The 14,904-nt window shown below is 40.4% G+C and overlaps 1 protein-coding gene across 4 annotated transcripts in view; it reads left to right on the top strand.

Moving 5' to 3' along the window:
* The window catches only part of sulf2a (sulfatase 2a), a 40,865-nt gene that overhangs the window by 21,825 nt on the left and 4,136 nt on the right, over positions 1–14,904 (top strand). For all 4 annotated transcript variants that reach the window (XM_033966727.2, XM_033966729.2, XM_055221837.1 and 1 more), the window contains 9 exons: positions 9,395–9,644; positions 10,410–10,649; positions 10,724–10,875; positions 11,471–11,640; positions 13,005–13,155; positions 13,363–13,538; positions 13,621–13,749; positions 13,853–13,909; positions 14,021–14,150. In XM_033966727.2, the coding sequence (XP_033822618.1) occupies positions 9,449–9,644; positions 10,410–10,649; positions 10,724–10,875; positions 11,471–11,640; positions 13,005–13,155; positions 13,363–13,538; positions 13,621–13,749; positions 13,853–13,909; positions 14,021–14,150 (1,401 nt within the window). In that variant the 5' untranslated portion in view covers positions 9,395–9,448. The remainder of the gene's footprint in view (positions 1–9,394; positions 9,645–10,409; positions 10,650–10,723; positions 10,876–11,470; positions 11,641–13,004; positions 13,156–13,362; positions 13,539–13,620; positions 13,750–13,852; positions 13,910–14,020; positions 14,151–14,904) is intronic.

Raw genomic sequence — 14,904 nt, 5'->3', positions numbered from 1 at the left:
TAGATCGACACAGGATCGACACACTGCACACTTTGCCAGGAGGTATGTGTTTGACATGTAGAAATCCTCGCTTAATATTGCAGTGGTATCATAGTATAAGAATATTTTTGCCAGCTCCATATTTCTTGAGCTTGTAACTTTGATTTACTGCCACTGATCTGATTTTTGAGTAGAAATGCCCTATAGTGTTAAGAAGTTTTCATGACTGTGCTTGGAACTTTCTGTTCTAAAACAGAAAGTGTAAAAATGGAGACAGTGGAGAAGACCAGTCTACCCTGCCCTCTGTTTTAGTCACAGGACATTTAGGGTCAATTTTGTAATATGTTGCTCTTGACTCCTTCTGCTGGTAGTGTTAGTACAAACATCTTGTATAAAGACTAATCTATTCTAATTGAGACCAAGTTGTCTAAATTAATGAGTGGTATGTGACTTATATGCTCCAGTGTCAGAACCTACATGATGGTACCCAGGTCTCAGAGAGGTAGTTAGGTCAGGCAGACAATGGGCCCCGGCTGATTCGTCTGTAATCCATTTAACTTTGGATGGGAGACACTGTAGGGGGGCTTTGCCTCTGGTCAATAAGTGCCAATAAGAAACAGCCATCACTCAGCAGGCTGCCCTGTCCACCAGCTCGCTCACTTGTTTTAGCTGTCAACCCCTGTCTCAAAGGAGCTGGCGTTTGGGTCAGTCTTTGTGATGCTCTGCTAATGGCTTTCCCATACATGGCTCAATAGAACAGGAAAGGCACAGACACCCATGGACTGCCAAGCAGCCACATTTTCCTCTGACATCTGAATCCAAAGTGAGAACAGCCACGTATTTACAAAACACCATTGACAGCAGCTCATTCTCTGGGTCCTAAAGCTCCAGAGTTAGGACAGAGGGGGTCGGACCCGAGGGGGCGACAATGGGGTCTCTGTTTTGTTGTCTCTCACACCTCCATGTTCTCTGTGGCTTCTCCTGGAGCATACGGCAGAGCTGCAGAGGGGGGGGTAAATGCTGTGACCCTTGGGTGGACCCTGCCAGGAGCTCTCTAAAACCTGCAGACCACCACGCTTGCCACACATACCTCAGTGTTGCTCCTGGAAACAGCAAGCAGAGAGTGGAAGTGTGAATAAAAGTGAAATGTGTTTCCAGACTGCAGCAGTAAATTCAGTCATCAATCAGCCTTGTTGCAGTTTTTTAAACCACTTATTTGTGCTGTGGCTCCCATCCAAAGTCATTATGAGGAGCATCCTCACTGATAGTTTGTAAAACCTGAACCAGACAAAACAGCAGACGGTTGCTGTGCGATATCCCCAAGCTCTGCTGAAACTAAACAGTGAAGAACAGTGCAGTACTGTTCAATCCTGCACAATCAGAGATAATTAGCTAACTATTAGGGACTCTTGTTTGGGCTTTCTGTGCCTGGGGTGGAGTATTGGAAGTGATAAACTGGCTGTCTGCAGTGCACATTTCGAGTGAAAATGCAGACCCTGGGAGTGTGTCAGCGCGCTTTGTTCCCTCAATGTGAACATGCCTTTTGTTTTGTTTATAATCATCCCACCAATCCTCCAGCCTCTCCATCTCTCATGTTGACACCAGCTATAGCATAATGGCTGCTCAGGGTGATAGAGTGGCAGGCGCACAGATGATGCTGCTAAAGCTAGCTTCATTTTCCTATATGGCTTTGTGAATATGGATACATTCATAGCATGGGCAAATAGTTTGAATTTAATTAGGAAGCCGCCTGGATAGTTTTACTGATGAACATGTCACATCTCTCTTCTCCCAAGCAAAAGAATATATTTACCTATTATAGACTGAGAAACTTTTCAAATAGATGTCTGTTTGTTAATAGACATATTCACTTGTTTAACTTTCAGTAGTCAGTGAATTGAATAAAGTCTGAATTTGTCACTTTTGGTCTTTATGTTGATTGAGTTGTAGTCCAGCCAATGCATTTTACAAGTACTAGCACAGTGTTTACATTCAGTAAAATCAAAGGGAAAACATCTGTTATCATTTTTGCAGTCAAAAACACAACACACTTGTTTCTAAATGTCTCTCTTGTCACCCATTTACTTCTACAGAACATTTCAGCCAATATCCTGTCTGTATCCCTCTTGTTTTTATTTGCTGATGTTTAGCTCTAAAAATATGTCCTCAACACGCAGGCTCTAAAATAGCTCGGTATCAGTGCTGTTCTTTTGACCATTGGTGGTTTTCACAAATGGATTCTTGCTTTTCTACAGACAATCCTTCTACAGATGCTATATATTGTTGGCATATGAATGTTGTATTGCGAACATCTTGTGCCGTCCGCTTAAAGTGTGTTGAATGTGTTGTGTTGTTATCCAACGTGTTTCCAGCCAGAAAACATCAGTGTCTCACCCCTTCTCTCGGGGCAGCAGACTCACTGCAGGATTAATGATGTGATAAGTACTAAAATGACTCTCTTTCATATTTCAGTGTCTCGGCAGCACATTCCGCAAGGTAAAGGTTACTAAAGAATATTGTGCAAACAGTGAGAAGGTGCCATTATAGCGCGCACACCATTGTTCACTGAAACAGCAATACTACTTCTCCTAAGCCTCTTGATTGTAGACGGAATCTCATTTTCTCATTTTTAAAGTCCAGCCACTAGCCTTTTGTGTGTGTGTATTCAAACAGAAAATCGCTGTGAACGTTCTGACTGTCATCTGGAGATCTCTGCAGTGCGTCAGGCTTATCACAACCTGAGGGAAATCTAAATTAAATCTTTCTTGTGAATGGGATCAGCTTCAGCATTATCTCTCGTCATTCCCAACTATTAAAGTTAGTTATTAGCAAGTAAAAGCACATTTGTCATCCGAATGTATAGGCAGACACCATTTGAAGCCACGAGAGTGTTCAAGAGCCTCTGAATTTTCAAGGTTATATCCTGGTACTGTAGCAGCCGTTTGTAACCCGTGAAATGATGAAAATTATGGCGGTATCTTATTAAGCTTCGTTATTGATTGCAGGGTCTGTCATAAATGGGAAATTAAAGAGATATAGAAGTCCACTATTAAGGAAAAACGTATAAATATCTTGAATTCATAATAGAAACAGTGCATGGTGTATGTGCCATTTCAATCTCTTCAGTTTCTTTAGGTGGTCAGTCGTTATGCTGTTACTAAAGATTCTGGTGCTGAAGAAGTGGTTTATAAACACGAAGTAATAGATGGAAACACCATGGTTCCTTATTAACATGTAAAAAGCATTCCATACAGCATTGAACCCCAGTGACACAACCGTGCGTACACACAACTGCTCAAAATTGTAGCATGGACTCGCTGCTGTTGGGCAAAGTTAGTCTGACATAAATGCATGCCGTTGCACAATTAGCATGTGAATAGCGACTTTTGTTGGTAAATTCAAGGGTCCTTAGAGGTTGTGCACAGCCTGTTCTGTGTGAGGCCGGCCAGTGTGAACAAAGTCACACATGAGCTTGGCCCTGCCAGCCTCAATTATGACCGAGCAGATTGACTCGATAGTGTTGCAGTGAGCCACAGAGCCACTGGTAGAATATTTATGCCATCCTCAATACTTTCTCAGTATAAGGAGGCAGAAAGACAATGTGTGTTGTGGAAATAACAAGAGGAGATAGCTGTTTGAGTATTCTGTTTTATTCTTTTTTGCTTTATATGGGCGCCTTGGTCTGAGCCTGGTTTGTGTTTGGGAAAAATCCATCTGCATTGGGGGCTTTGTACTCTGCGGAGCCTGCCTAGAGGTTCTCACATCCGACTCTCTGCATTCGTGATGGAGGAGCTTGTGGGCTTTCGCTTCCATTTTTCATATGCATTAGCAGACATAGCTGATTAAATTGCAAGTGTATGCCATGACTCGGCCTTCTTCAATATGTAATAAATGTCTGTTTTTGACTTGCTTTTCCCATATTCTGCCCATGTACTTCTCAGGGGGCTCAGATTGGATGAATCAGACTGTGCCTGTGTTAAAGCCTTCTTTTATTTATAGGAGAAAAGTACATTAGTGAAATAGCAAAATCTTTGGAAGATTTATCAGGCACTCTTCTCACTCCTTTCTCCTAAGTGTTGAAGGACACTTGTATGATGCTGACCAGTGTAACATATCTTCCATCTCTTCGGATCATGCTCATGCAGTGACATCGGTCTGTTGTCACACCATTTATAATTCAGCCTTATCAATAAAACATGACAGGCATTAAGTTTTTATCAGGTGATGCATGGCTGCTGTCTCTTAGAGCCTCTTTACAAGCCAGTGACAGAGGAGCAGCAAAACTTCTCTCCACGTCTTGACTTCCAGACATCATTCAGCATTAGGATCACCTCAGATGATCCTGACTTCTCAAACATGCTTCAGAACCCAATTCCCTGTGATCTCATATTCTTACGGCTCTCTCCCTGGCGCTTACTTACCAGCCCGGAGCCTTTAATGAGTTTTGCTGAGAGTTATATTTACTCATGTTGTCTTGTGCTTCTGTCTAAATGGCAAAAAATCCACTTTCATTCTATCTTATTTGGCTGAATCAGCATTGTCGTTGGCGGTTCACTTAGTGGAAAAAGCTGAGATGGAGAAAACTAGCCCTCCCTACTGAAACTACGCAACTTGCATAAGAACAGAGTGGGAGGGCTTTCCTAAAGTTGAGAAAAGTTTGAATCGAGATAGTGATTTAAAATGGGTCGATGCGCATTAACACTTGAGAGAAGACCGAAAAATGATTTAACTTATGCAAGAATCTTTTATAATTTGTGTGTAGTGGTCTAAAACAGGGTTAGAAGATCGTTATACGACTCCATTTTGTCACTTATAGAGGAAGTTACGCAGTATAAATCTAAATAAGAGCGTCCTTTGTCATTTTTATTAATATGCGCTTTGATTATTTGTTTTATTGCGATGAACCTTCTGTACACAAATAGTTTGATTGCCTCCATCCATTAGTAGAGCCTTTTATAATGTTTCTGTTGCATCAAATCACATTAAGACTCATTTGTATAATAGTATCATAGTATATTCTGCTATCTAAATGTACTTTGTATTCATATTTTTTTATATTTCAGAGAAGGCAACGTTATTGTGTTATTGTGCATGACAGTAGTAGTTTATTTTTGCTATATTTCATGTTTTTTTAGATGCTTAAGTGTAACGGCGCAGTAACAGATTTCTTCGCTCAAGTCTTAATTAAACTTTAGTGGCTTTATTGGAGAGACCAGGGAGCAGGTGTAAGCCTTCACAACGACTTCTAATCATGTATATATGTTTGCGCGAAAGAGAAGGCGGCGTCGATTTATACACGCATAACTTAAAAGACCGCAGCTGACACGCACGACTGTTTGGATGTGTACTGTGTAGAACGTGAGGGGGTGTTGACACTAGAAGTAAACTCCTGCTTACCTGATGCCTCGAGAAGACTTGACGTGAGGTGGGTGAGATGGTACTACCACTCATTGTCATCAGATAAAAGCACATGGCACTGTCTTATGGTTGTCAAAAAAGAAAGAAAGATACTATGCTACACAAAGACTAGATACTCAGCTGAAGAGACATCAGTGTTGAAAGAAAGAAAACAAAAAATAAAGTTGACGCTTTCCCAGACCTAGAATAGTCTTCATATTTGAACTAATAAAAGCCCACAGGGGAATAGAAACTGATATTTTTTTCTGTTGACAATTACATTCTGTTGCACGAAAACAAGTGTATTTTATAATTTTGGTATCAGAATTGGTATTGAGCGTTTTGTGTTTTCTTTAGTATCATAATCAAGTAAATATTGTTGCAACAGTAGCTGTGTGTCGCTGTAAAGACTTGAATTGTACCCAATAATTCCATCTGGCGAAATAGACTTGAATAATATTAAACAGTCTCTTTCGAAGTTTTGGACACGGAAAATAGTCTGACTGAAACCACTATTTTTCTAAGCGCCTCATCTCTGTGTTTTTCCTCTATATTGAAAGTCTAATTGCTTGTGTGTGTTTGGACGCTGCGGTTTCCTGTGCCTTTTAGCTCTGCCTTTTTATGTAGCATCTGCCACCCAGAGAGATAAACAATACAGGGGGATGAAAGCAGAAGGGAAGTGTGAAGAAAGAACTGTATGTGTCAGTTCAAGCAGATAAAAGCCCCCAAATCCAATTAGTCCTCAATATCTTTGGAGAGGAGGTGGCCCCACGGGATTAATGTCAGAAAATATCTACGGCCGTGGCATGTCAATATGCCTTTATTTACATACAAAGCTATTGATAGATGCATGTGGCAGATTGAAGGTTTTCTTGTAAATCGGGTCTATAAATAACTACTGCGTTATTTGTTGTGGACAGGCTTTGACCACATCAGCTTTCAGAGCAGATAAACAAGCACCAAAGACAACACCGCAACCTAGATTTAAAGGTGCTAACGCTGGTTTTACTGTCTAACAATGTGAAAAACAGATGTACTGTATTTTCTGGAGTATAAGTCGCTCTGGAGTATAAGTCGCACCAGCCAAATATGCAAAATAATGAAGAAAAAAACATGTATAAGTCGCATTTTTGGGGAAATGGAGTTTACAAAATCCAAGACCAAGAACAGACATTTTATCTTTAAAGCAAGTTATATTAATAAGAATAAAATAGAGAACAACAGGCTGAATATCAGTACAGCACGCTATCATAACACATTTATATTTATTTAGCTACTTGAAGCATAGACAGAACTGAACACGTGTCTGGAATGACTCAGACTCAACAGAATAGCATTTTCTTTTAGGGGCATTTTTGTTCAGTCTTTCTCAGATGTCTTTTAAATTAGCGTAATATTGAAATGTTTAAATTTCAATGATACAGGAGTAGTAGATACAATAATACAGACAATAACGAAGATGTGACATTATATATTTTAGTAATTTCACACATAAATCGCATCTGAGTATAAGTCGAACCCCTGGACAAACTGAAAAAAAGTGCGACTTATATTTTTAAACGATTTGTAGTGGTCCAACTGTATTCCTCATTTACCTTATGCATTCGGAGCGTTCTAATTATTCACCACAATGAGTTTATAAGCACTTTTCCCAACTCTCAGATACCAAAGCTAACAACAACTAGCTTGCTAATGGGCACCTCCTGCTTATTGGATAATAGAATGCTTTCTAATTAAATACAGACAGTTCACAGCACATTTAAGAGGGGCTTATGTGATATATCTGTACTGGGGCAAGACACATTTCTCTTAAATATATGGAAAGAAAATTGGATAGAAGACCTTTAATTGCGTATTCACAGAGGATTCTTAAAGGCAGTGCATGTGTGCAATGGGTTAAGTAAATGTCTCACTTCCAGCACTTTTGTCCTTTGCTGCTTGTGCCTGGTTTTAATCCCCCAGCAGGAACGAAAGCGAGACAGAGAAAAAGGAGCTAGGACAATCCGAAACAACCGCAGCACCGTGGGTCAGGGATCAGGTGCTCCTCTGGGGGAAGATAGTCACAAGCCCGCAGAGCATGAGAGCAGAGCTAACACAGCTGCTACAGTGTTAGCACTCATCATCATCACTGCAGTTTGTGTGTGTTTACAGAAGCAGAGGCAGACGGACATGCGTAGGTGTGTGCGCGAAAGACCCTAATGAGCACACGGATAAATAAAAGAGTTGACTTTAGATCACTAATACTTCACAGGTCTTCTTGAGCTAACAGCATTTACATGTTTTATAGTTTTTATACTTGGTTTGTCTCAAGCTTTCTCTGACTTCTCTTCTTTATATTAAATATTCATCTTAGTTTCCAGTGCTATTGGTATTTGAATATATTTCATGCTTAAAGGTGAACAGTTGGAACTTAGACATAGTAAAATATTATCATAAATATCTTCTTCTTGCTTATAAATATTTATTTGAATTTTATTTTCTGTCCAGATCGTGCTGATCTGGATAATAAATTGTATAGCAACGTTTTTTCTTTTGATTTATTTTACCAAATGGCAGTGAATAATTTTGGAATAATTGGAATTTGAAGGCTGAACAATTTGTATTTGGTATTGTATTTGGTTTGGTACGATCAAACTTAAGTCGAAAATATAAAAACAACCACGACGAATACGTAAAAACAACAATATTGACTACACATATTCAATGCTCAGTCTATTTGCTGTTTGTTTCCAGTGCCGTTCTCAAGTTGATGTTATATTACCTTGAAACACACGCAGATACAGACAGTACACAGTGGACTTTTTTACTTTAAGACCTGCTTATACAATAATATATCTGCACTGGGGCAAGACTAATATTTCTCAATTACATGGGCACGGAGCCTTTAATACTCGCTCATACACACTGCGTCATGTTTCCCTGTTTCCTGATGTGGATTTGTATGGCACAGTTATTGTCTAAATGAGAAATGTCAGCAGAGGGGATAGTCTCGTGAACCGCGAGGCCACACTGTCAGCTTCCTAATAAAGACATCATCCCCCTCCTCTGCTCTGGCTATCTCTGTGGGCACACTTCTGCTGCTGCCTGTAAACTGTTGATGATTCTGCTCGCTGGGGTGTGTTAGCTCTTTGATTATATGTCATGATTAAAATAACCCAGAATAGTTTTCCTAAGCCATTGGCCTGTATTCTACCTCTGCTTTAAATTGTGGTTTTATTAATTCGATGTTTACAAATGTGTCATCGTGTCATGCTTCATCAAGGAGAAGACAGGTTATTAGTTTCTGTTGCTGTTTGCTTTTTGATGTTCAGTACAAAGTTTGGGTTTCCACAACTTGTTTACAGCCGAAGTCTTAATTATGTTGGAGAGTTTCTCGGGAAGCCGGGCTGTATTGCTGGTGTAGTGATAGGTATTAATGAGGAAAAGGCTAAAAATGGCATGTATAGAAAAAAGCAATTTGTTTAGGTGTTGAGCTTGTTATTTCATCGGTTTGTTAGGCTCACATAGATGTCAGTCTGGTTCTTCACATCTGCGTCCTAAGCTCTATTAAGCAGTGATGTGGTTGCTTAGAGCTGCCTGAACTTACAGGTAGTTGACCTGTGTTTTTCTAGTCTTTTCGCATGAGCGAGCTACCTGATGACCCTGGCCCTGATTTTTTTAAATTCTCTACTCTGTCCTTCACCTCGACCCCCACCTCATCAACCCACCCTCACATCTCTCTAAACCTCTCAGGGGGGTGAGGCTTGCGCTGGTCCCCGGCCCAGGCCCATTAGCCCCAACCTGGCAGCATGTGCTCATCACCAGAGATCATTACACTGAGCCAATGACACCACTCTAATGCATCATTAATGATTGATTAACGAGCTGAGCTCAGCCCAAACGGGTGCATTTGTACGGAAGAGCAACCTGTAATGGCAGTGCAAGGCTTACATCTGCTATTTTTGCAAAGCTGTTTTGTGTGTCTTTGTTGTGAAAGGGTGGACTTACTTATTCTCTTCTTCTGTGCCTTGTCTCTCAGGTTAAGTGTGAGCTGCTGAGCGTGGAGCAGAGGAGGTGACTGCTGGACACAGACATGGCAGTGCGGGGGCTTTTGACCCCTCTACTCCTCATCCTGAGCCTTGTTTTGGTGGGAGTTGTGCCTGGAGCTGAAGCCTCTGGATACCTGTCAGGTTATCGCCTCAGGTCGCGATTACAGAGAGACCGCCATTTCCGCAATATCCGACCCAACATCATCCTCATCCTCACAGATGACCAGGACATAGAGCTCGGTAAGACCTTGGACCTTCTCAATTTCTTTAACCATTCTTTACATTAATAATTGTGGATAATATAGGATATTTTTGCATTGTAAAATATAGAATTTTCCCAAAAATTGTATATATATATATATATATATATATATATATATATATATATATATATATATATATATATATATATATATATATATATATATATATATATTACAAAAAAAACAATCCCACTGCTTTTTCAGATCATCTGGGCATTCCAACCATTTCATTTTAACATTTGCAAGGGAAAGTTGGCCTAATGCTGCCTCCTGGCACTAGAATAACTGGCCCCCTCCAAGTCATGTGCGAACCTGCCAGCTCCTCCATTGCTGGCATAAAATGAGGGCAGTCTCTGGCTCCTATTGTGTGGGTGCCAAACCTTGGCCATCTCCCTACCCGCTTAAGTCCTTTAGCGGTGTGTTGGACTGAAGTGGCCGCATAATGGCCTCTGTGACAACCTTTGTCCTCCTGTGATTGCCAGTGAGAAGACTCCTTTTGAAAAGCTAGATTTTATGGTCAAGCATCTGTTTCCCCAAACAATCACCATTAGTGTGAAAAGTTTTCAGTACAGAGGAGTCCTGAGTTACTTTTACATGTGCTCAAGAGCTGTTGCACTTTGTTACTACTACTTTGTTCAATATATTCATAAATGTTATCGTAGGCGTATGCTTGCTTGCATTTGAAATGTTTTGGTTTCTCTATCCCTGTTACCGCCTTCACACTTCTTCTCTATTTTACCAGGCTCAATGCAGGCCATGAACAAGACACGCCACGTTATGGAGAAGGGCGGCACCCACTTCACAAATGCCTTTTCCACCACCCCCATGTGCTGCCCGTCCCGCTCCTCCATCCTTACGGGGAAGTACGTGCACAACCACCACACATACACCAACAATGAGAACTGCTCTTCTCCATCCTGGCAGGCCCACCATGAGCCACATACATTTGCTGTGCACCTCAACAATTCTGGCTACAGGACGGGTGAGAGAAAACACTGACGGATGAGGACGATGTTGTAACTTGAGAATCCTAACACACTTTCTTTGTTTCCATAGCTTTTTTTGGGAAGTATCTCAATGAATATAATGGCTCCTATATACCCCCGGGATGGAAGGAATGGGTAGCACTGGTGAAAAACTCGCGCTTCTACAACTACACCCTCTGCCGCAATGGAGTGAGAGAGAAGCACAGCAGTGACTATGCAAGGGTGTGTGCTGAACAAGTTTACAAAATAGTCTATATCTTATTCTTTTGAGGCTATCAACAACACTTTTTAGGCACTGTTTTTTCAATAACGTTCTGTAATTAAATAATCATCTCAACATTACAACAGCCTGTGAATATTAAATAATCAAATTTTAATAGCGATGGCTTCTATTTGCTACTGAGCTGATGAACTTTTAATCTTCTGCCATATTGTGGACAGTGCAGTATACCAATTTTATGATTTCAGCAGCATCTTAGAAATGTTAGTAGTTACCACAGTTAGCAATGCGTCTTTTGTAAGTGCTGTATTGTATGTTCTGTGGGTTCCTCATGCCATAATTTGGATGAATGTAAATTGTTGTTTTTTTAATATTAGTCCAATTTATTAAAAAAACAAAAAAAAATAAAAATGTGAAGCTGTAAATACATGACTGTAAAATGGCTAAATGGTATTATCTTTGTGTGGTATAGTCTTTAGGTGTTGGCTGATGGTTATTTTGACAGTGCTAATAATGTGACAGTGATGATTTGACACCTGCTCCTTGACGCCCTTCTTCAGACTGAGATGTTGATGGACAGGTCTGTGTTGTGTTTAGGATTACCTGACAGACGTCATTACCAACGACAGCATCAACTACTTCCGCATGTCCAAAAGGATGTACCCTCACCGTCCCGTCATGATGGTACTGAGCCATGTGGCCCCACACGGACCAGAAGACTCAGCCCCACAGTACAGCACTGCCTTCCCCAATGCATCACAGCACATGTAAGTACATCACACACTGCCTACCAAATGATGTAACTACTGTACAGCATGTGCAATTAAGTCAATGCATAATTTATAGTTAAACATGTTCATAATAATGGTTAAATAAGAGGCTCATGATCAAGTCTGTTATAAGTATTTTTGTTGTTATAAATTCTCCACACATGCACATGTCTTTCCTTTGACCCAGAATGACACAAATTCCATAATCTGAGCTCGATCTTATCTCTGGTGCCTGCAGTAAGCCCCTGGCAGCTGAATCCTTCCTCTCTCAGCCAATATTCCCCTCCAGTTTATTTGGCTCTTGTGTTGTCACATTAGTGTTACTGGGATAATGACCTGCTAATTTGTACTATTTTGTCAAAGATGATCAAACAGCGGCATGACTGATCTATATTTAATTCATAGGCAGTGATTTATGGCTATGTGCATTCACACAGTGTTCCCGTCTTTGTCCAACTCTCCATGCTCCTGATTGGCTGTCAACTGCTGCTGCCTAATGGCAGACCTGCTATTGGCCTCCAGAGACAGATCGCGGGCCAGTAATGAGACTGCAATTTTGCCATGTTCTTGCAGCTTCCCACTCCCTCCTTCTGCTTCATATAATCCCTCAGCATCATTAACCTGTGCCACACAAGCTTTATACTCTGAATATTCTGAACACCCTGCTTCAACGTCTTTGTACAAACTTTTAATTGCTCTTTCTCCATAAATTTGCTCTCCCCTGGGTAGTGTTTTGTGGGAGCTCTTTGGCTGGCTATTTCGCTGCTCTTATCAACTGTATGTGAAGAGAGAGGCTGTAAAAGTTGGGCTGGACTGGTGATAAACTTCCGTCGCTGCTTGGCACCTTGAGGACATATCTCCACACGGCATTAGAGTTGCCAGAATGGATTCGGCTTTGAGCCATTAGCAATTCTTAAAAGTCAAATCGATAGACTTTAAACGTTAAATACATACCCTCTCCACATCCCATTAGATATTGTGTCCTGTTTATTCTTAAATAATTAAACTTCCATATAGCTGGAAGTTAAATATTGATCAAAGTGTTCTCACTGTGGACAAACCCATTGATTGCAATGTTTTGCATTTCCCACATTTTCTGTAAAACCTGTTTAGCCTTGCAGAATAGCATAGAAAGAGGAGGGAGAAGATTAAAAATAGTGAGCACAAGCAAAGAACAATAGTATTAACTCTAAGTTGGACATTATTCATTCCTGTAATTTGAAACAGAGAGGACAAATGTGGATTTATGATATTTATTTAAGTATGCGTGATCACTCTTTTTTAATCATCATGTTTAGAATTTTAATGTATTCTGCTATTAACTTAGATTGCTGGGTAAGTGCTGTCTTTTATCTTTTTAGAACACCAAGCTACAACTACGCACCAAACCCAGACAAGCACTGGATCCTGCGGTACACGGGGCCCATGAAGCCAGTGCACATGCAGTTCACCAACATGCTGCAGCGCAGGAGGATGCAGACGCTGCTGTCGGTGGATGACAGTGTAGAGAAGGTAGGCCGACCGCCGACAAATAGAGCACTCTCAAGTCCTGGGAGATCTGTGCCTGTTCTGACTGGGACTGTCTAATGTATTCACTGACACACTTGGTAAATTTTTCAATCCTTTTTCGTTAGACTGTCACTGGAGAGAAGAAACTTGAGCAAACATAAAATAACCTTTTATACTCTTGCAATGCTAATGTGTCCTTTCCTCCCATAGGTGTATAACATGCTGGTGGAGACAGGGGAACTGGACAATACTTACATTATATACACCTCAGATCATGGCTATCATATCGGACAGTTTGGACTTGTCAAGGGCAAATCTATGCCTTATGAGTTCGATATCCGAGTACCTTTCTACGTACGAGGCCCAAATGTGGAGCAAGGCGCTATGTAAGTCTCCTAAATGCGGCATTTATATTTTTATATTTATCTTAAATTTAATTCAATTCAATTTTATCCTCTTTTACTGCAGTAACCCTCACATAGTGCTGAACATTGACCTAGCCCCAACTCTGCTCGACATGGCCGGTGTTGATATTCCCTCAGAAATGGACGGAAAATCTATTCTCAAGTTGCTAGACACAGACAAGCCTGTCAATAGGTAAAGCAAACAGTGGAATTAGCAGAACCTTTTAAATATCCTTCTTATAAAAGCAAACATTAGCAAGCCCTGTCGTCATTTTGTAACGTTTCACTATTTTCAGGTTCCAGGTAAACAAAAAGCCTAAAACCTGGCGAGATTCTTTCCTCGTGGAGAGAGGGTATATTTATTGATTGACCTTCAGAAAGACACATTCTTATTCAAGGCACCGTCTTGTCAGTGCCTCAAATGTCTTGACACTAAAATTGAGCAAATGTTCTTGTAATCCCAGGAAGCCTCCACACAAACGAGCTGATGGAAAAGAGATGGCCCAGGAGGAGAATTTTTTGCCCAAATATCAGCGAGTAAAGGACTTGTGCCAAAAGGCGGAGTATCAGACACCTTGCCAGCAGCCGGGACAGGTATCACCCTCTGTTTTCACTCGGTATACACGACTAGCTCTCGAGTTATGTGTCAAAGTGAAGCAGGAATCCAAATTTTAGTAGTGTGGTTCAATAATAGAAACAGTATTCGACACAATGCACCATTAGGTCAGGATGAAGACAGAAAACTTGTTCTAGGGACCTACTTTTAATTAGTTGCTGGAAAAAACATCATAGTGTGAAGCCATAACATCCTCTTTTACTTGCATAAGCAGAGAAGTGGTAGCGATTAATATTTCAAGGGTACAGCATGGAGTGTAGTTCATGCAGAGGCACAATTTAGTCTCTGGCTGATAGTTTATTTAGACTAATATGTTGTCACAGAGCTAGAGAGGGCTCAAATTGACTTCAAAGTCTATTATTTAGGCCTTCAAGAGGAGGGTTACTGGCATGTGGCCTAATGTGTGAGAAAAACATGAAATATGAGCTATCTTAGTAAAATATTCAGAACTTAGCGTGTGAACTTATCTTGCACGTGAGCCTTTCCTGAAGTGATGGGAATGTTCATACTGACTGAGGCATAGAAAATTATCTATTCTCAAAAAATAGCAAAAAATATATATAATATAGCTGTTTTTAAAATATTTTGAAGTACATTGTTTATATTTTAGTTAATCTGCACATTAAGATCAGTTCAAACATGATAAGATAATGGTCGCCTCTCTACACCAAGATAAAATTCTTTATAGTAAAATAGTTTCAATACATTTTAATTCAAAATTCATCAATATCA

Source organism: Periophthalmus magnuspinnatus, chromosome 5 (assembly GCF_009829125.3).
Source record: "Periophthalmus magnuspinnatus isolate fPerMag1 chromosome 5, fPerMag1.2.pri, whole genome shotgun sequence".
In the NCBI taxonomy this organism is placed as follows: Eukaryota; Metazoa; Chordata; class Actinopteri; order Gobiiformes; family Gobiidae; genus Periophthalmus; species Periophthalmus magnuspinnatus.
The sequence above is the reverse complement of the archived record's forward strand: the minus strand, read 5'-3'. Positions and strand labels throughout refer to the sequence as shown.